This window comes from Gracilinanus agilis, chromosome 4 (genome assembly GCF_016433145.1).
Source record: "Gracilinanus agilis isolate LMUSP501 chromosome 4, AgileGrace, whole genome shotgun sequence".
In the NCBI taxonomy this organism is placed as follows: Eukaryota; Metazoa; Chordata; class Mammalia; order Didelphimorphia; family Didelphidae; genus Gracilinanus; species Gracilinanus agilis.
Genome location: NC_058133.1, coordinates 172,951,525 through 172,975,319, shown reverse-complemented (window position 1 = coordinate 172,975,319; position 23,795 = coordinate 172,951,525). Strand labels below are relative to the sequence as shown.

The 23,795-nt window shown below is 34.5% G+C and overlaps 1 protein-coding gene across 1 annotated transcript in view; it reads left to right on the top strand.

Moving 5' to 3' along the window:
* USP32 (ubiquitin specific peptidase 32) overlaps nucleotides 1–23,795 on the top strand; it is a 282,076-nt gene that overhangs the window by 220,971 nt on the left and 37,310 nt on the right. The window contains exons 17-24 of the mRNA XM_044676716.1: nucleotides 3,918–4,072; nucleotides 7,244–7,325; nucleotides 7,734–7,808; nucleotides 13,396–13,534; nucleotides 16,632–16,737; nucleotides 18,787–18,960; nucleotides 19,955–20,129; nucleotides 22,228–22,379. Of these exons, the coding sequence (XP_044532651.1) occupies nucleotides 3,918–4,072; nucleotides 7,244–7,325; nucleotides 7,734–7,808; nucleotides 13,396–13,534; nucleotides 16,632–16,737; nucleotides 18,787–18,960; nucleotides 19,955–20,129; nucleotides 22,228–22,379 (1,058 nt within the window). The remainder of the gene's footprint in view (nucleotides 1–3,917; nucleotides 4,073–7,243; nucleotides 7,326–7,733; nucleotides 7,809–13,395; nucleotides 13,535–16,631; nucleotides 16,738–18,786; nucleotides 18,961–19,954; nucleotides 20,130–22,227; nucleotides 22,380–23,795) is intronic.

Genomic DNA, 23,795 nt, shown 5'->3' with positions numbered 1-23,795 from the left:
TAGGAGCACTTTTGAATACTAGGATTACACCTATCATTTCCTGGTGATAGTTAAAACTGATTCTGTAACAGCATAAATTTCATTGTTGATCAGTCTTAACATTAGATTAACATGGTAACAGCTTGGGCTGAGAGAGGTTCTGTACTAAAACTAGAAAGATATGTTGTCATTTACATATAAATATAGTGCCTTCTCTTAGCCCTCTCATTTTAAGTTGATTAAAAAAAGTTATAGATCAAAAACAAATGAAAAAAGCACTAATTCCATTGTATTATTATTGAGACCATAGAAAATGTTTGTGAAAATGAATGTGACATTTATTTGAAGGAAGTCCCAAGCATATCGCAATTCTGTGTAAATATTTTCCCAATAATATTTAATATATGCTAATAATTGCTGTTTAAGGTCAAAATCAACACACTATTGGAATTCTTACATTAAAAAAATACAATCCCCCCCCAAAACCTTATTCATTTTGGAAATCATCCAACTCCTTTAATTTCTATCAGGTTGTCATATAGCACAAGCCTCTTTGTTGAGTCAAAAAGTTCCTGTGAAAAACATAATCCTTGTATGTGCTTTATAATATTGAATTTTTAACATCAGTGGTGATAGGCATAATTTACTCTTATTATTCACTCCCCGCCAAATGTGTGTTTTTCTAAAGTTGAAATCAGTTGTATTATGGAACATCCATTTATTAGTATTGAGTTGGCAGACTTTGGATTTTACTCTTATTACTCAGTATTCTTGTTATTGGCCAAAAAATTCAACAATAGGGATGGCTAGATGGATAGATCACCAGACTGGAAGTTGGGAGGACTTGAGTTCAAATTTGACCTTAGGCACTTCTTAGCTCTGTGACCCTTGGCAAGTCACTTAACTTAACCCTTGCCTTTCAGTAGTAAAATTAGGTATAAAGGAAAGATCATGTACCAATGATATAGCAAAGACTCCTATTCCAACCTTTGAAACTCAAAAGAATGATAGCTTTATCTCCAAAAAATTTATTTAGGAATGACTTTTCTTGTTCTCTTTAAAGAGCCTTCTATATATACTACCCCTTTTGGAAGTCAATTATATTAAATTTTGCCTTTAAGAATATATCAAAATAAAAGAAACCATAGAATGCCATCAATAAAATCTTTTTTTGATGGTATATTGCTATATTAATGCTAACCTTCTTGATATTAAATATCAGTTCAAAATTAGAAGAGGTAAGGGGCTAGGCAATTTGGGTTAAGTGATCTGCCCAGGATCACACATCTAGGAAATGTCTAAGGCTACAATTGAACCCAGGATCTCTTGTCTCCAGGTCTGGCTCTCTATCCACTGAGCCACCTAGCTGTCCCACTACTGTGTGCATGTATGCATGTGTGTATTTTTTTTTAAACCCTTACTTTTCATCTTAGAATCAATACTAAGTATTGGTTCCAAGGGAGAAGAGTAGTAAGGGATAGGCAGTGGAGTTTAAGTGTCTTGCCCAGAGTCAAATAGCTAAGAAGTTTCTGAGGTCAGATTTGAACCTAGGACCAATCGTCTTTAGGACTGGCTCACTATCCACTGAGCCACCCAGCTGCCCCCTCTACTGTATATGCTTGATAAATTATGCTTTCATTTAACTTTCTATCAAATTAAATATACATCATTGGCTTTCTGAAGCACATAACATGTTCCTATATTTTTTGCTATCAATTGAGAATGGGGATGAAGGAGTATACAGTATTATTCTTTAGTAAGGTTTCTTTACAAACCTTGTGCTGATCCTAGATTTTAGCTGCTTTTATAAATTCTGCTAGAATAGTGGAAGCCAACCCAAAGGCTTAATATAATCATATAAGCATATAATCAGTGGCTGCCTGCTTGATGAATTATGCTGCTGGAACTATTTAGCACCCAAATAATTTTAAGTATTTGGTTTAAGACTGTGGCAATTGTTTGATGTGGACCTTGGAAATGCTTCATATTTTTATTAATGGGTAGTTCTGTACTACCAAATTTGTTCTTAATTCAAAATTTTGCTCTGCACTAATTATGTGTTAAATAAATTATTAATCTTGTTAAAGTTTACAAGTATCTGCTTTCTTGCTGTAATCTTATGACTAATCCTCTCATCTATAATTGCAGAGATTTGCTCTTTTTCTTTAAGAAGTTATCCTTTGCTCTCTGAAGGTAAAAGGAGTGCTTTTTGTTGTTGAGAAATTTTAAAATTTGTTTTTGCTCTTTTATTATAAAATTCATTATTCTTTTCACTGCATTTATTATTGTTGTTTATGTGATTATTTTATTCCTTTTGAGATGGTAAGTATTAAACATTGCTACTGGTTATGACTTAGTCATTGTCTTCAATACAGAAAATGCTGTGGCAGTGTATCTTAAAAATGAATTCTTATAAGAAAAGCAGATGATATACATGTTTTAAAATACATAGTTTTATATACATAGTTTTCCTTAGCTTTCCCCTTATTTAGTTAGATGTTCATTAGAGAAGCTAGCTTAATGTCATTGCTAGAGCATTGACCTGGACAGTTAATATGATTAATTAAAGAATTAATAATAGTAAGAATCAGAAAGTAGGAAGATAGTCATCTTCAAGAGAGATAGAACTAATATACTGAAACCAGCTTTTTATTTTCAGTTTTAGAAAAAATAATTCTCAAAGGGAGTGGTAATAAATTTTGTGTTATGTCCTTTTTTCTTTATTTGGAGGCTATCAGGCTAGATTTTGTTAAGAAAGTATTTTAATAATGTAGCTGTTTAAGATAGTCCTTATTTTAAATTTAATAACCTATATATGGTTTTCTGTAACCTTTTGTCAGTCTTGTCATTACTCATTCCCTATTCTAAAATCTCTAATTGGACTTGAGATAGTGCTCAGAATTTTTTTTCTTTTTTTGTTGTTTTGTATTCTTATGCCAGGCTCTTTTGAAATGGTCTTTTCTTTCATTGACTTAGGATCATAGATCTAAAGCTAAAAGGGTCCTCAGGGCCTATCTATTCCAACCCATTTGCTAAAAGATACTAGACTATTTGACCATTTGCTTGAGATCACACAGGCAGTGGCAGAGGCAGGCCATCTAACTCCAAAGCCTGTATCCTTTCCACCATACCAAAATGCCTCCTGTAGCTACTGAGGATTGATATATTGTCAAGAGAAATTCTTATTTTGCCCTTCAGACAAAGTATAGTATATGTCCACATTAAGTTCAAGAATACTTAATTTAAATAAAATTTTCCATTTCCAGAAGGAGTTTAAGCAATTTAGAAGTTAAGAATGATAGTACTGGAAGTTTGACTTATTTTCATAAAGTATGGTTTAAGTAAATCCTGTTTCTTACACCACGCGCACCCCCCCCTCCCCCCCAAGCATTAGCCAAAGTCCTAAGGTAGAAAATACAATTTCCAGGCAGTACCATATTTCCTTAGGTCTTAGTACTTCAGGTTTTTTAGCCTAAAAATGCACCTGGACTTCTGTTGTTTTCTCTTCCAGAAATATATCTTTTGCCCACTTCTTAGGAAGTATAGTGTACTCCTCTGTGTCTTACTTTGACTTAAAAACTTTAGTCTTAGGGGCAGCTGGGTAGCTCAGTGGATTGAGAGCCAGGCCTAGAGATGGGAGTTCCTAGGTTCAAATCCGGCCTCAGACACTTCCCAGCTGTGTGACCCTGGGCAAGTCACTTGACCCCCTTTGCCCACCCTTACCACTCTTCCACCTAAGAGCCAATACACAGAAGTTAAGGGTTTTTTATTAAAAAAAAAAAAATAATAAAAACCTTTAGTCTTATTGCTTATACATTAAATTTTTTCATCTAATAGCTCTAATTTTGTGATTATTGTTTCTTAAGTTATTTTCATTGTTAAGGTAAAAACTTTTTTGACCCTTGCCTTTTTCTTTATTGTGATTATTATGACCACAGGGAATGTGCCTTCTCCAAATGCTCCTTTAAAGCGGGTGTTAGCCTATACAGGTTGTTTTAGTAGGATGCAAACCATCAAGGAAATTCATGAATATCTGTCTCAGAGATTGCGCATCAAAGAGGAAGACATGCGCTTATGGTTATACAACAGTGAGGTAAGGATATCTAAAGGTGATTATGAATCAATCATGTCAAATTTTAAAAACATTTATTCAATAAATAGTAGGCATCAATTACATATGAGACTTTAGAGATAAAATGAAAAAGTGAAAATCATTACTGTTCCTAATGAAAAAGTTCACTGGGAAGGGGCCAAAGGTGAGCAATCTGTTTCTTCTAACCCTTAGGGATTGTGTGTGCACTTGCACAGATGGAGAAGGTAAGACAAGATTGGAAAATGTAACAATTAAAAATGATAAAGGCTGGTATTATGAGGAAAACTAATATTTTATTTAGGCCCATGTTGATAGAATAAAAATCAGACCATGCGCCTGGCTACTTAAAAAATCCTACCTCCTCCATTACATTCTGTACCTTAATCCTTCCTACATTCCCCAGGGAGCACGCTCAGGTAGCAAAGAGGAAGTCAAGCCTGACTTCCCAATATTTAAAGCCAGGCTTTAACTTGAAGACATCATCTAAAACAGGAAACCCCTTGGGCCATGGAAAATGTAGTTTTCCAAGTGTCCGCAGGAAGTTTGTCATATATCTACATATCTTGAGGCTCAAATGAGCCCTAATACCTCTAAATGGAACCCCAGAAATTCTAAATAACACAGAAATGGCAAGTTGTCCTTTTAGGCTTGACAGCCTTCCATTCTCCCACCTTGTTTTGCCTTCTTCCTGTCTTCAAGACGACTACAAGGAAATAGCACTAATGGTATGAGATAGTACTGGGCCTTAATTACAAAGATAAAGCATTTTTATTTTGTCAAATGAGTGAATGAATGAAAATATATTAAGCACTTTTCCAAGCTTTGGGAATACAAATTGAAAAGTCCAGATAGTCCCTGATATCAAAATGTACGTTCTCTAAATGTACGGTACAACAGGTAAAAGAAGATTTCACTGCAGAGCAGATGAAGAGGTCTTGGTGTCCTTAGGTTGCATGAATAAGTGAAATAATAATACCAAGGGACTGAATGGTTAAGAGTCAAGGAAAATGATTAAACCTGGAAGACTGTGGCTGACAAGTGGAAAGGCCTATCAGGGAAAGAGAAGGAATCACTGACTTCATCCCATTATTCAGTAATAATAATTATCATCATTTATTAATAGCAGAGGGACATGTTCAGATCCATACAGTGTAAAGTTTTATTTGGTAGCAGAATTGAAAAACAATACATCTAGCAGAGAGACTTGAAGAAGGGAGACCAATTAGGGGGCCATCAACAGTAGTCTAAGACAAATAATGATACCTGAACTAAGTTGGTGTTTGCAGTAAAAGAGGGAAAGATAGGATGAATGTGAGAGAGTAGGTAGTAGAAAGCAAAGGATTCAACAATTTATGGGGTAATGGAAAGGATTGAGGGTGATCCTCATCATTTAAGTGTTGGTGGCTAGGAGAATTATTAGCAGGAAGTGAGAATTTAAGATGAGGGGCAGATTTTAGAGGAGAAACAGTGGGTTTTAGTTTTGACAGTACATCAGAGTATTAGGTACCCATTAGGAAATGAGGACCTCTGGAGCTCAGGGATAAAGACATAACTATGGGAGTTATAAGTAGATATAATACTTGAAATCGTCATGTATTTTGGATGAGATCCAGGCTTCACAAGGATTGCCAATTTTGTTCATCATGATTTTCGTCCTATAGGATTTGTCTACCCTTTATAAGAACTTGAATTTATCCATTGATTCATTTGTCATCTTGGCCTTATCATATCATACTTGCAGTGATGAAGGGTATCTATTTTAAAACTTAGGCAAGGGATAATGAGTAAGAGAGATATGTATATATCCATGTTTATATATCAATAATAGAGGGGAGATGGTTGTCTCCTTTCTAGTTTGCCTTGGTGAGATCACTTCTGTTGGTGACACCACTGTAGTTTAAAAGACCTTTATATGTTGTAGAGTGTACAGAGGTGGACAGCCAAAATAATGAAGAACCTTAGATCCATATCTAAGGTATAATCAGTTGAAGCCTTGAAGAGAATGGGGAGATAATGGGGAGATGAGATAATTTTCTTTAAATATTTGAAAGACTATTTTATGTGGAAGAAGGATGAGAGTTGTATTTGGCTCCAGGGGACAGAACCAGGAGCATTTGGGTAGAAGTTGCAATGAGGAAACTTTAGGTTTGATATAAATTCTTAATGCTTAGTATTATCCATAATTGGAATGGGTTTCCTTCAGAAAGGCAATGGATTTTAATTTTCCTTCCTTGGAAGTCTTCATGCAAAGGCTGGATCTTATTCATGTATGTTATAACATGAATTCATTTTTCATGTATGGATTGCTCCAGTCTCTTTCAACAGCTGCCCACTGCAGTCTCTTTCAACTCTGACATTCTGTGGGGATTTAAAATTTTTTTTTTGTTGTTCTGTCTAGAACTTTATTTATTTAATTGGGATTATTTTTTATTTTGAATATTTTCTTCTAGTTACATATTTCATGTTCTTTCCCTCTCCCCCAATCTCCCCTAACCCCCCTTAGCCGACGCACAATTCCACTGGGTTTTACACGTGTCATTGATCAAGACATAATTCCATATTATTGATAATTGGACTAGAGTTATCTTTTAGTGTCTATATCCCCAATAATATCCCCAACAGCCCATGCGTTCAAGTAGTTGTTTTTCTTCTGTGTTTCTCCTCCCTCTGTGGGGATTTTTTAAATGCCTAAGGAGAAGAGGCCTTCTGTTTGAGCATAAAAGTACTTTTTAAAAGTTCTCTCTTTAATTGTATTTTGGTCACCTATTTCCTTCTAAATGTTAACATGCTTGTGTATTTTTAAAAGTGTGAAAGGAGGCAAATTATTAAAGAAAAGATCTATTGTTATTGTTTCATGGAATTCATCATATTTGGTGTAGATTTTGACCTTTGAATATCTGGTTAACCTTGATTTCTGTAAATTTTTCTTTTTAAATCATAATCAAATTTAATTTTGACTTTGTATATTGTGATGTTTCCCTCTGTGACTTTTGTTTAGGTACAAAGACTTTATAATTTACTATGTTCTCAGACCAACAGCAATATGCAACTATCAGATTTCCATGACTAGAATTATGTGAAGTTTTGAATTGTTATGGAGATTATGAGATTATAGGAGATTATGCTTTAATATAGACAAATCTTCAAATAAACACTTCCTTTTTCTTACAGAACTATCTTACTCTTCTCGATGATGAAGATCATATGTTAGAATATCTGAAAATCCAGGATGAACAGCACTTAGTTATTGAAGGTAGAAGCCTATAACATGTTGATATTGAGGGTAGAACAACGGAGATATACGGGTTCAGGATTTTTTTCTCAATACGCACATTGCCTTATTTTTCAAGATAATTAATTTGTAGTTAATCATTTTCTTGGGTAGTTTTAAGTCTAATTTTCTTCTTAACATTTAGTTCACTGTACAGCTTATTAATCGTAACAAATACCTTTGCTATACCTAATAGTATAGTAAACAAAAGTGGAAGTAACAAAAAAGAACAATTACTCTTTACCAAAATGTACATGATTTTCCATTTCTGTCATTTTCTAAGGTATAGAGAAAGAAAATCTTTTATCCCTTCCCCCATGATCTTCCAACTACTGAATAGCATGACATGGCAAATATGAGGAATTAACACATTAATCTTTTTCTTCCTAGTTCGGAACAAAGATATGAGCTGGCCAGAAGAGATGTCATTTATAGCAAATAGTAGTAAAATAGACAGACACAAGGGTAAGTCTCTAGGGTTTTTAATATCTCTGACATATGAACTAAATCTGCATGAAAAGAGGTTAAGAAATTGGTACTTATAATAGATTGATTCCACCATTCATTTTAAATAACTTTAAACTGTAACTAAGTACTTGGTTTATAATTCTCTAGAACTCTCGAAAACATAGAGTTAGAGGACATAAAGAGACTAGCTTTTCCTTGTTTATAAACAATTATGTATGTTTACTTCTGATGCAACATTTCATTTTAAATGAAATATTTTTTGAATATTTATTATATGAACAGTACTGACCTTGGAGCCAAGGAAAATGCAAAGATTTGAAATGAGTAATAATTACTACATCTAGAAATTTTCATCAGTTTTTATTAAATCAGCCACTAGGGCAGCTGGGTAGCTCAGTGGATTGAGAGTCAGGTCTAGAGACGGGAGGTCCTAGGTTCAAATCCGGCTTCAGACACTTCCCAGCTGTGTGACCCTGGGCAAGTCATTTGACCCCCATTGCCCACCCTTACCACTCTTCCACCTATGAGCCAATACACAAGTCAAGGGCCCCTCAAAAAAAATAAATAAATAAATCAGCCACTTAATCTTTACAAATGAATGTCATTTATCTTTAACCAAAGTGTTGTTTTTTTAATTATTGAAAAGTAAATGTAATACTAATTGTTATAAAGCAATTGCTGATTCTGGGGCAAAAAGTAATATGAATTTTAAACGCACTGCTAACCAAAGGCTTTTCAGAAAATTCAGTTTAACCAATATTTTTTTCTGGACTTCATGAGAAACTTGAACTTCACCTGCAGAAAAAATAGAAGCGAACAATCATTTTGTGGATGGTACTTATTTCTCCGAGTTGCAAAAATCTTTGCAATTATTAGTGTTAGCACAATATGGATAATTTTATACTCCTTTTTGATAAAAATGAATGTGATATAGCAATATATTAAGTATAGGCAGATTTAAAATTCCTTTGACAATAATTGGATTCAGTTTGCCTATTAAAAGCAAAGAAATTACAAGTTGAGCAAAAAAAAGGTTTATTTAAAAGAAATTCATTTATTTATCATACATAATTACTTATTTGTATCTATGTCATATATAGGGACATACATATTTGTATTTACAGACCAATACACATATGTCTGTAGTTTTAATATAATAAACTAAAGTTTACTATGTATTAAGTTGACTCCTGAAGATAAGGAGACTTTGGGGTATTTTTGGAGGGGGAGTGGATATTGAAAAATTGAATTTAAATTATAAATATTTAAAAGAGAAACAGGAGAATTATAATTTGCTCATGTGTTATTAGTGGGAAAATATCCCTATTACATATTTTAAGGTCTTTACTGAATAACTTCTCCATTTCTAAAAGAATATTTAACTAGGTTGCAAAAATAACAGTGCAGAGGTTAATATCTCACTAATGGAATGGGACTTGACAAAATATGCAAGACCAGTTACACATTTTAATAGAGTGTCAAGAGACACTAAATGAAGAGAGTAGGGAATATACTTGCTTCCCTGCATGTATTGCTTCTTTAAAAATTAAGTTTTGACTCTAAATGGATTGAATTCACTTTAAGTAATAAAGTGTTATTTGTCCTGAATTTTCAGACATCCTAATTTATGATTTTTATCATTGAGAAGAGTTGTTTTTTTATAAAAAGAACATTTATTTGCTTTAGCTAAATATTAAAATTATAGAAAACCTAAAATTACATTATAGCAAATAATACTTGAAATTCATCCTATCATAATTTATGGAATGGAGTTCAAATAGTTTTTAGAGGCAAATGTATGTCTTCAAATGAATATACCAGAATTACAAACCAGCAAATCACCAGAATTCATAAAATAACAGTTGAATTGTCAGTATAGCAAATTAAGAGAAATTCTAATGAATGAAGAAATAAAATTATCAGAGACTAATACATAGCAAAACTTACATACTAGCAGAATTGAGATTATTAAGTAAGAAATGGATTTATCAGTGAATTTTGTCATTTAGAGAAGAGATTATCCTTATGCCATATACATTTCTTCCAAAGATGAAGAAAGATGACTGAATACCAGTGATCATCATCTACCCTGTATCTGTTTTTTACAAGTTGTCTTCTTAATCAGAATGTACTCCTTGAGGACAGGGATGGTTTTTGCCTTTATTTAAATCCCCAGCACTTAGCACAGTGCCTGGCATATAGTAAGCACTAAATAAAAGCTTGAATGGTAATTATTGAAAATATATCTGTTTGCTTTTTACCTATTTTTAAAGCAGAAAGATTGAAGTTTCTCCATTACATCGAATACTAGTCTTAGTTTCAAATAAATAATCTATCATATCAAGTTTTAAAAAATTAAATATTTATATTTTTGAATATTTTTAGCATTAATATTGTACTGAAAGTATTTTCTTTATTTAATGTTATATTTTTAATGATTTTATCATTAAAATAATTTGTTATTCCAATTGGTTTCCTAACTTACATTTTGGACATAAAACCAAAGAAGTATTGCTGTATTTCAAGTTGTCAGTTATTGGTTATTCATTGATGGTATTGGATCTATAATTCCCCTTTTCTGGTTTATCTTACCAATTTGAAAATTAATCATCATAAGACCATATTTCTTCATTTTTGGAAGAAATTTATATGACAATTTGTTTGAGCTGAATCTTGAAGGGGAAAATGGGAAACTAAGAGATAGAATTAAGGAAAAGTAATCATTCTTAACATGGAATGCAAAAACACAGAAAAGGCACACAGATTGTCATTTGGAAAGAACAGAAAATAGACCAGTGGATCTCAGAATTGTTGAGTACAAAGACTGGAAAGAGCACAGATTATGAAAAGATTCAATACTAAACAGAATATTTGATGTTTGATTAGAAAGTCACTAAAATTTATTGTGTAGTAGAATGCCACTGTCAGACTTGCACTTTAGGTAGTTGAGCACATGGATTGGAATAGGAAGAGATTTGAGACTGGGAGACAAGCAATTTTTGTAATTTAAGCAAGAGGTGATAAGGGCCTGATTTAGGGCAGTACTGTTAGACTGGGGAGATTTTTTTTTTAAAGATAAAAAATTAATTAAATAGGAAACTGGTCACTTCACATGGTGAAATTGAGACAAAATTAGGGGTGGCCATGCTGTAGGAATTAAGTTATAAATTCAAATGCAAGTCAAAATACCAAATATTTCAAAGAAAATAATGGTAAAATTTATTTATGAAAACATCATAAAGAATTATGAAAAAGAGCAAGAAGAATGTGCTTGGCCAGATCTTAAGAAATATTATAAAATAATATTTAGCAAAACTATATAGTATTGGATGAAAAATAGGAAAACATTAATGAAACAAGTTATATAATACTCAAACCAAAGTACTTGATAAGTTTAAAATCCAAAGTAATGAAGAAGAAATATATTATAACTGATGGTGACAGCTTTTATATAGTAAAGGCTTGCAAAGCACTTATAGATACTGACATATCCTCTATTCCAGTTATAGAAAAGAAATTAGAATAGTATGTGATATTTGATTATATTTAAATATGTGCTGCTATGGTATGTAGTTGTATAACAGCACTAGAATTAGAGTTAAGAACCTTTGTTCAAAGCCCCTCATGGTTACTTCCCTTGTATAAGTCACTCAATTTATGCAGACTTCAATTTCCTTATCTGTAAAACGAGAAGGCTAGGTTAAATTACCTCTAAGTTCCCTTCCACAATTAAATGTTATAATCTGATACAAGAGGTCTTATGCTACCAAAAGTAATCTGTAGAGCATTAAAGGAAAAGAAATACTACAGGAAGGACAATCTTGACAATAAATAATTATGGTGAAAATTTGATATCTGGATGAAATATTATACTATCCAAGGAATAGTTAGCATATATAAAGAATTCATACAGGTTTATAAGAATAAAACCCATTCACATTACTAGATAAATGATCAAAAGATATGAACAGATTATTGAACTGAAGCACATATTTTTAATCACTGTGAATGTTTATGCTCCTTAATAGTCTGAAAAATGTGAATTAAAACAATTTAGAATGCAGTCTATTCATATTGATAAGGTTGTATAAAGAGCTTTTATATTACCTTTTGGAATTGTATATTTGTTGAGTGTTTTTTTGAAAACAGCATAGAATTATATAAGAATTACAAAGCTGTTTAAACAATCCCATTGTTTCAACTATATCCTAAGGATGTTACTAATAGGAAAATCAATTTGCGTAAAAATATTTGGCAGCATTAATAATGAATAATATATGATTATATAATTCTTTAAGATGTGCAAAGTGCCATGATAACACCACTAATAATAACATTTATATGATGTTTATGTTAAGTCCTATGTTAAACACTTTACAATTATTAGTTCACTTGATTCTCACAACAATGTTATGATATAGGTCCTATTATTATCCTCATTTTTATAAATGAGAAAACTGAGGCAGCATTTAAATGATTTGCCCAGTGTCCTATAGCTAGGAAGTATCAGAGACTGGATTTGAACTTGTCTTCCTGACTCCAGGTCCAGCATTCCCTCCACTGAGCCACGTAGTTATTTTTATCCAAAAAATAATTCGAACATATAAATTATAGCAACAAAAAATTAAAAACCCGAGTGATACAGTCTGATTGTCTTGTTAAACAATTCATTAGCATATGACTGTAATTAACTATTTAGATGCCACAAGAAATGACAGATATGATGAACAAGATAGGATAGTAATGCATACCCCTAATTCATGCTGCCAGAAAGGTTAAGACTGATTGCTCACTTGAACTGAGGAATTCTGAACTATAAAGGATTAGACTTATCATGGGATCATACTAAGAACAACTCCAATATGCTGAGTCTTGAAGAGTAAGTTAAGTTGGAAGTGGGTACTACACTGCACAGGAGAAATGAATAGGTCCAAGTTGGAAACTTGGTTAAATAAACCTGGTTAAAACTCCCATGCCAGTTAGTATTGGGATCAAGGCCCATGTAGGACCACTATACTTCTATCCTAGGCAGGATAGGGATTTCGTTCTCCAAGGAAAGAAACATGGAAAGTGAAGAAGATATAATCACATAATCCTGCTAATTGTAATTATGAAAATAGAAATGAAATGTGAAAAATATACAGAAAACTGATGATTCAGGAAAGATGTTGCATATGAACAGGACAAGTTTGTTCTACTTTTCTAGAGATATTTTATATATTTTTAAAACTTACTAGGTTATTATTTTAACTTATATGGAAATATGTATTACATGTAGGGCGAGAAAAGGGGAGAAAGGAAGGGAGAGAATTTGGATCACAAAATGTGTCAGAAAACAAATGTCAGAATTTGTTTCTTCATGCAATTGGGGAGGAAAATGCAATAAAATATTGTTGGAGGAAAAAGGTTGTGATTTTTCATAGTGTTAATTTTCCATTTTGAGGTTGGTATTTGATATTTGGGGTTATGATTTTTAAATTCTTTTAAATTATAAACTCATTGATTGTTTGAATATAGGACATGCTATATTATGTGACATCTTAACCACTAAACTAATGTTTTAGGTTGTTTTGTTTTGCTGTAGTTCCCACAGAGAAAGGAGCCACTGGCTTAAGTAACCTGGGAAATACATGCTTTATGAACTCCAGCATTCAGTGCGTCAGTAACACACAACCATTAACTCAGTATTTCATCTCAGGGAGACATCTTTATGAACTCAACAGGTAATCATTCTCTGACATATTCCCTTTCAAATATGCTGCTTTGGTATGAACCTCATTATTACCTAAATTCCTTTTTCTCTTCCCATACCCCAAAAAAGTATTATTAAGAGGTGCCTAGGTGGCTCAGTGAATAGAGCACCAAGCTTGGAGATGGAAGGTCTGGGATTCAAATCTGGCCTCAGACTTTTCCTAGCTATGTGTCTCTAGGCAAACCCCAACTGCCTAGCCCTTACTACTCTTCTGCTTTAGAACTGATGTTCAGTATCAATTCTAAGACAGAAGGTAAAGATTTTGAATATATATTATTATATATTTAATGTATATTTATTAAATTATTAAATAATCTAAATTTAAGTATATATTATTAGTACTGACCAAATCCAATGAACGTTTAGGGGATAGTTAGAGAAAAATTTTAAAAACCCAAAATGCTAGGTATATAAAACCAAAAAATTGCATTATTTTCAATGAATGGTACCCAGCCAAAAAGAAAGGATGCCTCCCTCCCAGCTGCTGTCTGACACAAGAGATAGAGGTAACTATAGACAATTTAAGTTATATAAAATTGAAAATCTTCTGTATAAGCAAAATCAGTGCAGCATGATTAATGAAAGGAAACTATCAATTGGAAAAAATCTTTTTTAAAAGCATCTCAAGGTCGATATCCAAAATAGAGAGGGAATTGACTTGTATCATAAGACCAATAGCCATACCCCAGGAGGTGCAAATTGTTAATGAATCTGAACAAAAAGTTTTCAAAAAATTAACACATGATGGCAATTAGGTGGCTCAACAGATAGAGAGCCAGGCCTGGAAATGAGAGGTCTTAGATTCAAATGTAACTTCAGAACCTTTCAAGCTATGTTACCTTGGGCAAGTCACTTAACCCCAGTTGCCTAGGACAGTGATGGTGAACTTTTTAGAGAGTGTGAGCTTGTGCCCCCCGAAACAACAACAACAACAACAACAACAAACAAACAAACAAACAAACAAACAAACAAACAGGGGAAGGTTCAAGGAAGCACTCCCATTGGGACAGAGGGGTGGTTGAAGTGAGGAATGTCCTTAGACCCACGTGGAGAAGGGGGAAGGGAGCAGCTCAGCCTGAGTCCCTTTGCCTCTCTAGGAATGAACTCTAGCAAGTGTGCCACAGCTTGACCTTACTACTCTTTTTCCTTAGAACTAATGTTTAGTATCCCTTGTAAAATAGAAGTCAAGGGCTTAAAAAACAAAACTATTAACCACTGGAATGTAAGGGGATATTATGATGTTAGGAATAAATGGGGGAATATAGGAAGGTAAGGGATGAATGGGGAATATAGGAAGGGCTGCTCAAACAGGCTAATCAATGAGGCTAGAGACAGAGGGTACTGGGAGGAATAGGCTGGGACCTTCAGGCAGGGAGGCTATCTCTGTGATACAAGAAGAATTGAGTCAGCCAGAAGTAATGTGGGTCTGGCTGAAAGGTTTTTGTTGTTAATTTCTAAGATCCTTTGATGGAGGAGACAAGAGACTCCTTCCTCCCTATTAGTGAAACTGAATCTACAGGATGTCTCAGCTAGCTACTTCCTGCCCAAGATGGATGCCAAGGTTTGCCCTCAAGAAATAAGAGGAAAGTTATTCCTTCCCTCCTCAGCCTTTGCCCTAATACCAAGTACAATGATTCACAAGAGGCTTTTGTGTAGATATCAAAGGGGATTTATTGATGCCAGGGGTAAGCAATGGGGAAAAGGGTTTGAGGGTTTTGTAACTGCTGCTAGGAAGAAAGCTGGTGCTGGGGGGAGGGTTGCAGGAGAGAGGGTCAGACTGAGAGAGGCTGGCTCTCTCAGTCAGGGAAGGTTTCACTGCTTTGAGGTAAAAGGATTTATCAGATCACTGGATAAGGGGATGGCTTGATTCAGGTTGTCCTTCCTACCTACAGAAGCTAAAACCACGATGTCCAACCACCAAACCATCCTTCCTCCCAGGGCCCAAGGGGGAAATTCAGGGAAGTAGCAGGATGTAAATGGAAAGGTCAGGGAGAGGTCTAGAAAGAACTGACCATCTTGGGGGTCCAAGATGCCCCAAAGGCAAAAGCCTTTCAGTTGGAACTCCAGGGATATTTATAGCCTAGCTCTAATGGTTTTCCCTTGAGCCCAGCCCCCAAGCTGGTTTAACATCCTAAACCTTTCTGACAGGCTGCTACGGTTGGTTTGCAAAAACAAAAGCTTTTGCTGCAACCCTGCATTACACCACATGAAAGATTACTCCATACCCTTCCCCCAAATAGAAATCACACCTAACAAATGGGCAAAGATGATAAGAAACAAGAAGAGTCAATGTTGGAGGGGCCATGGGAAAACTGATGTTTCAGTACACTTAGGTCAGAATTGAAAATTTGTCCAATTCCTCAGGAAGCAAATGTTCATAATCACATAAAGTTATTAAGCTGTCGATGCCCATTGACCTTCAGATCCCACTATAGTGGCATGTATCCCAAAAAGGCCAACAACCAAGGGAAAGATCCCATGTGTTCCTAGCAGCACTCTGTGGAAACCAGTAACAAGTTGGATGCTTCTTGATTGGGAAATGGCTAAACAAATAATGGTATGTGAATGTAGTGGAATATTACAGTAATGTAAGAAAGAATGACTCAAGAATTCAGGAAGCTTGGAAAGGCTTATAGGCACTAATGTAGAATAAAGTAAAGAGAATTCAGAAATTAGTACACCCAGTAACTCCAATAATGTAAATGATAAGGACAATAAAACTATCCTGAATACTCTATTATTATGATGACCAATTTTGTCTCTAGAGGAGAATGAAGAAATGTGCCTCTTCTTTCAGTGGAGAATTGGGGGACTATGGGTATGGAGTACATGTGCTGCCAAATGAAATCTCCTTGGTTGGTTTTGTTAACTGTTTTTCTTTTCCTGTGTTAAAAAGTCTCTCATTGATATATGTCTAGAAATTTCTGATGTTGGAAAAAAAAACCCTTAAATAAAACTTTTTAAAAATTAGAATAAAGTATTGGTCCAAAGAATAGATAACTGCTCCCAAATGCTTGTTAGTGCTTCTTTCTTGCTTTTTGTTGCTACATTTTCTCTCAAACTTCCAGGACCAACCCCATTGGGATGAAGGGTCACATGGCCAAATGTTATGGGGACTTAGTGCAGGAGCTATGGAGTGGAACACAAAAGAATGTTGCCCCTCTGAAGCTTCGGGTAAGGAGATTATGGTTCTTAAAAGTGTAACATTCTCCTCATTCTTTGAAGGTCTCTGTTCAGAATAATTTTTCTGTATGTAGCTTTACTCTTCAACATATCAGCTTTCCAGTTCTTGTTTTTTTCTTTTAAATAAACATAATGGCTTCTGATATTTCATTTAAATTCAATATACTAAACATTTATTGACCATGGGCAAGTGACTTAACTTCTGATCCTTATTGATCTTATTTATAAAATGTAGAAATTAGATGAAAATTTCCCCAAGATTCCTTCCAATTTTAGTTTCTGTGTGTAAATAAATAAATCATCATGCTAGGCTATGCAGTTGATTAATTCAGAATATGTTTCATCACAAGCCCACTAAATATCTTACTTTAATATGTTCAGTAATTTTTTGACAGCATATGAAACAAATCTTTATAAAACATAGGTATAGAAGAAACTTTTATTAATATGATACAAAGTGTGTATAAAAGCAATGGGGAAAACACAAGCTCTCAATTACAGAAATAAAGAAAGACAGTCCTTTTTCTTTTGATTCTAGAAATGCTAGCAGTAATAAGACAAGATAAAGAAATTAATTTAAATTCAGAGAGGACACAAAACTATCTCTTTTTTGCTGATGACATAGTTTACTTTAGAAAATCCTAAAAAATCATTAAAGAAACTAATTGGTAGTCAGTAAGTCTTTTTGTGTCAGTTTTTTTCATCATTAGTGGTATGACACCTCTAAGAAAGATTATGAATATGCTTCACAAATTGTGAATATCAAATAATATCTTTCTTTACAAATAGGACTCATGGTATTTAGAAATGGATTAGATAAAAAATAATATGAATTATTTCTATGGGATATTGTCAACCAAAAAGTAATTAGAAAATTTTTAATGTTTTTCAGATAATTATAATATTCAAGAAACTAGCAATTTTTAAAAAATTAAATTAAAAGTTAGGATGTATGTTAGAAATGTCAAATATGAAAAAACATCCAGGCTCTTCTTGGTGACTGAAGAGGAAAGCATATCAGAGCTGTGTTCTATCCTGAAAGTATTTTTTAAATTAGCTAGCATACCTGATGCTTTGCCTTATGGTCTAAGTACAGTGATGAGCAAACTTTTTAAAGAGGGGGCCAAAGGAAAGGAAATGCTCATCTCTGTCAGTCTTTTTCTAAGGCAACTCTTTCGAAGTTTCATTGTATTGTATCCTACTCATTGTATTTGTCAGATTAGGAATAATGTCCAGTCCTGTTCCTCCACCACCACCACCCGCCCCCCAATAGAACATTTCAGGGGGCTGCATCTGGCCTGCAGGTTGGGCCATAGTTTGCCCATCACTTGTCTAGGAAAATTTAGTTATTAACATAAATATGAACAAACTTTGTAATGCCTTCCTCATTTTCATATAACATGGTCTGTTTTAGTTGTGTTAAGGGGAGATTTAAGTATTTTATAGATATGTATTTAAAGTGTGGCCACCAGGAATCAACAATTCAGGTTGATTCCGTAATTAAATCAGACCCAAGTCAGCATCAGGTTAGGGTAGTTTATTTACAATTAGGAAGGTAAAGGTAAGGAAATAAAGAGAAAGGGAGAGGCTAGTCCACGCCTGCAGAGGGTTTGGAAGCGGCCTAGGTAGGCCAAGGAAGTCAGCCTAACTTACCCACGTGACAATACAGAGTGCAAGCTGTCTGTGGTCTCAGGAGATCCTTCAGCACCAAGTTCAAAGCGGGATCTCCTCCACAGGAAGTAACCAACATACTTAAAGAAATAGTGTCTTTCGTCACTTCCCGTGGGTCCATCTCTAATTCAAGTGGACCAATGGCAGTCTCTACACTGATTTGGACTGCCCAAAGGGCCATCCCTTGTTCTTGATTTGTTACTTATTGTCACATGTGGGTAACTCATCTCCCTACCCCACTAAGGGAGGTGGGAATGACCTCATCTCAGGTAGGTAGAGTTTTGACTACAGAATGGACTAGAGCTAATTCTATTTACACAGTTGGACAAAAATAGAACGGTGAATGACTAGTTTTTACTAATTTTATAGTGGACCATAGCAAAATATGCTCCCAGATTTAATGGTTTCCAGCAGCAAGACTCCCAGGAACTTCTGGCTTTTCTCTTGGATGGTCTTCATGAAGATCTCAACCGAGTTCACGAGAAACCATATGTAGAACTGAAGGACAGTGATGGTCGACCAGACTGGGAAGTGGCTGCAGAGGTTTGTCAGTAATCATTGCTGTTTAATGCAGGTAGCCACTTAAATAATTTTGCTTATTGATTAAAAACCAGCCAAAATTTAAACAAATTTTTGTTATATAATTTTTTCACTAATTTCTTTCTTACATGTGGTAAAACACTACCATTATTCTTTCTGAAAGAATAGCAAAACTTCCCTGAATCCAATGGCACTGTTATACTTTTTTTCTTGCCAGATTTCAAGTAGGATTAGAAAAAAATCCAGATATTTATTGACATATACTTTATTCTTAAAGGGCATTGTTTTACTTCAATGACAATTAAAGATATTAGCCCAATAGCAGTGCTACCTCACTTTAATGACCTCTTTGTAATTATAAAATGTATTTTCTTCCTTACTTTACAGAGGTGGGGGACTATGGATATCAGATACTTCTTATACTATCAGTTTTGGCTGATACATTGGGTAGTTTTGCTAAACTTTTCTTCTACTCTTTTTTAGTTAAGGGAAAGGGAAGGTATAGTTGGGAATGAAGGTGATGTTAAAAAAAAAAAACCTCAGTAAAAATGAAAAGTTATGGGGCAGAGAGATAGCACAGTGGATAGGGCACCAGGCCTGAAGTAGAGAGGACCTAGATTCAAATCTAGCCTCAGACATTTCCTAGTTCTGTGACCCAGGGGAAGTCACTTAACCCTGATTACCTGTCCTGTGCCACTCTTCTGTCTTAGAATTGATACTAAGTCAGAAGGTAAGAATTTTTTTTTAATTTTAGGATATAAAAATCATACAACCACTTAACATTTAATAATCACTTTTCTTTCATCAGACTTACTAAATTTTTTATTTACTCATATTTTAAATTGTTAGAATTTTGAAGGAATGGAAAGATTGTTACATTCAAAATGAAGATCCAGAATGAAATTTCAGTTTTCTTGATTTTGTTCACCAAGTGCTCAGTTAAGGCATTCTTTTCTTTTCATGGTTAGTAAACTTCCTCCTTTCTATTTCCCCACAGGCCTGGGATAATCACCTGAGAAGAAATCGATCAATTGTTGTGGATTTATTCCATGGGCAGCTAAGATCCCAAGTCAGATGTAAAACATGCGGGCATATAAGTGTCCGATTTGACCCTTTCAATTTCTTATCTTTACCACTACCTATGGATAGTTACATGCACTTAGAAATAACAGGTGGGTCACATAGTTTTGAAGAATCACTTAGTTTCAGAGAATCATTTATCTCATTTAAGTTTGATTAATGGGGAATAGTAATGTTAAGCTATATTTTAACAACAAAAAAATATATTTTAGGGGGGCAGCTGGGTAGCTCAGTGGATTGAGACCCAGGCCTAGAGACGGGAGGTCCTAGGTTCAAATCCGGCCTCAGACACTTCCCAGCTGTGTGACCCTGGGCAAGTCACTTGACCCCTATTGCCCACCCTTACCATTCTTCCACCTATGAGCCAATGCACAGAAGTTAAGGGTTTAAAAAAAATGTATTTTATATACTGTAATTTAGCAATCTTAATTCCAGGCCATGGAATGGATTAGGGGTGGGAGATGGGGCATAAGGGGTTTAATACTGCGAAGTTCAAACCTCCATCTAGTGATAAAAAGGTTTGTCAAGACTTTTCAAAAGATTGGAAACCAGTGTGGCAGAAACTAGGTATAAACCAGTATCTTATCCCCTCTACCAAGAGAAGGTCAAAATGGGTATATGATTTAGACATAAAGGATGTTACTATGATAAACATAGAATAGTTTACCTCAGATCTATGGAGAAGAGAAAAATTTATTACTAAAAAAGAGATATGGAATATTATAGGATATAAAATGAATAATTTTGATTATGTTAAAAAGATTTTGTACAACCAAAACCAATTAAATCAAATTTATAAGAATATAAACCATTCCCCAGTTGACAGATGGTCAAAGGATATGAATAAATGATTATCAGATGAAGAAATCAATAATCATATTAAAAATGTTCCAGATCAATCTTGACTAGAGAAATGCAAATTAATACAACTCTGAGATACCACCTCATATCTATCAAATTGAGCAATGTGACAGTAAAGGCAGGTGAGAAATGTTGGCAGGCATGTGGCAAAATTGGGATACTATGTGTTGCTGATGGAATTGTGAATTGAACCAACCATTTTGGAGGCAATTTTGGAACCATACCGAAAGAGCTATGAAATATTGTATACCTGTTGATCCAGCAATGCCACTACCAGGGCTATATCCCAAAGAGATAAAGAAATTTTAAACAATAAAAAAGGAGAAAGAACCTACTTATACAAAAATATTTATATTGGCAAAGAATTGGAAATTAAAAGGATGTCTATCAATTAGGGAATGGCCAAAGAAATTATGGTGTATATATTGGTGATGGAATACTGTTGTCTGTGAGAAATGATGAACAGTATGATTTCAGAAAGAGCTGGAAAGACCTAGATGAACTGATGTAAAGTGAAATAAACAGAACCCAGAGACCATTGTACATAGTAACATCAATATTGTGGAATGATTAACTGTTAAAGACTTAGCTACTCTCAGCAATATAATGATCCAGTACAATTCTGAGGGATTTATGACAAAGAATGCTATCTACCTCCAGAGAAAGAACTGTTGGGAGTTAGAATGCAGATCAAAGAATATGATTTTTCACTATAGTTAATTTGGGTTTTTGGTTTTATATGATTATTCTCTTGTTAAAAAGAACAATATGGAAATATGTTTTGCGTGATAAAACATGTATAACCCAGATCAGATTGCCAGCTCTGGGAAAGGGGAGGGAGAAGAGGAAGGAGACAGTCTGGATCATTTAACTTCAGAAAACTTATATGGAAATTTGCCATTACATGTAATTGGTAAAATATCTTTATAAGAAAAAAAAATTCTTCAAAAGAGTGATGCCATATCCTTAGTATGAAGGTAGCTTCCCTCTTCCCTTCCTGACTCTAAAACTGAAAATATTAGTGAAATCCATCAGGGAAGAGTGAATAGTAAAAACAGGCTCCAACACCGTATGATGCACATATCATATGCTTCAATGTGTACTAATGAGTTTAGTATATTGGCTCATTTGTAGTTGTGTTTATTGCATCTTCTTCACTTCAAAATGTTAGAAACAATATTTTAAGGCTTGTAGTGACTCTCCGAGCTTGTTTTTGGTGAATGAAAATAAGATTTTTTTTTTTAATTTGCATAGTAGGTAAATTTTTGAAACATTGCTGGCCTTGTAAGAAAACCCAAATTTTGCTCTTAAGTACCAATTCTCTCCTAGTTATCAAGTTAGATGGTACCACTCCTGTTCGATATGGGCTGAGGCTGAACATGGATGAAAAGTACACAGGACTCAAAAAGCAACTGAGTGACCTCTGTGGACTTAAACCAGAACAGATTCTTCTTGCAGAAGTACATGGTTCTAACATAAAGGTAACAATGGCTCCTTACCCCTAGAATATTTAGCAGGTTCTCATGCTTCAAAAGTCACATTTTTCTTGAGATTCTCAAGGTTAAATACTAGTAAAATTAATCACTAATAATTGATTGACCCAAAGAAGTAGTGTGGATAAGTTTTAATTTCCATATTTTAAATTATCTAAGCCAAAAACTTGAAAGGATTGCTGTTATAAAAAAAGAGAGGGAGATATAGATAAGCAGTTAGGTGGATGTATCTTTGTATTCTCCCTAGGTGCTGATGATGGGGGAACACCAATCACCCTTGCTGGTTGTTATAATTTTCCCTTTCAATACATTGGGGTTAGATCAATTATTAATATTGGGCTCTGATTAGCCTTGGATCACATTTGTTAATCTGACTGTGTTAGCTCTCTTCCCAAGGGTCGAGATATAAAGACCACTCAGGAATGTACTTATTAAACACTCTTTATCTATAATCTAAATTGGGAAAGGATAATCAGGATAAGGATTGGGGATTGGAGACCCTGTCAATCTAATATCTATAACTAGTCAACACTTAGGGCTGGAGACTATTGATTTAGTAGAACCTGGAGCTTTGTTCTTCACAACCCCTCTGGCCCAGCTTGGCCACTGCCAAGCCAGAGAATAGTCTGCTCTTGATGCTGCTGTGTTGGTGGTTTTATTCTCTCAGCTTTCTCACTATCAGTGTTTGGTGATGTATTAGCCCTCAGGAAATATTCAGACCCTATCAACCCTCTTCTTCATAGACCTCCCAGTCTCCTTTCACCACTCAGGGAGCCAGAGACTTAAAGAGCTAGGAAGATTCAGAGACCTAAAGACCTAAGGGACCAAAACCCAAAAGACCAAAGACCCAAAGATCCTTCCAGGTGGCTATTAGGGTTATTTATACTCCCAGGCCAACTGACTTTTGCACCTGGCTCACAGCATCTGGGAACATTCCAGTCTCTCCAACTACCTCCCTTGTCAATCAAGGTGACATCCAACATTTCTCAGGATTTGAATATAACATTGCCTAAATTATAATGTCATTGGTCGTCCTATTCTTAAGAGGAAACAAAACTATAAGCCAGATTCTGCTGCAAACTTTAGAATAATCCCCAGCAATGGGGTTAACATCATAGTAATGGAAGTCTCTTTTCAGACACTGCTAGCTATAACCTATTTGAAAATCCTTCCATCCTTGTTATAACTAGCACTCTTCTAAGGTCAAGATATCTTTAAATAGTGCCTGCTTGCTCTTAGAACATGCTTAAGTCCCCCTCTCCTCCTTTTGTTACAGCATGGATTAAGGGAAATTGACAGCATTGTCCATTTCCTACATCATGAAAGGGAAGGAGGATAATCCAGATATATATTGTACACCTCTACGTTGGGTTTCTTTCTTTAGCATTGTTGTTTTGGTCTAAG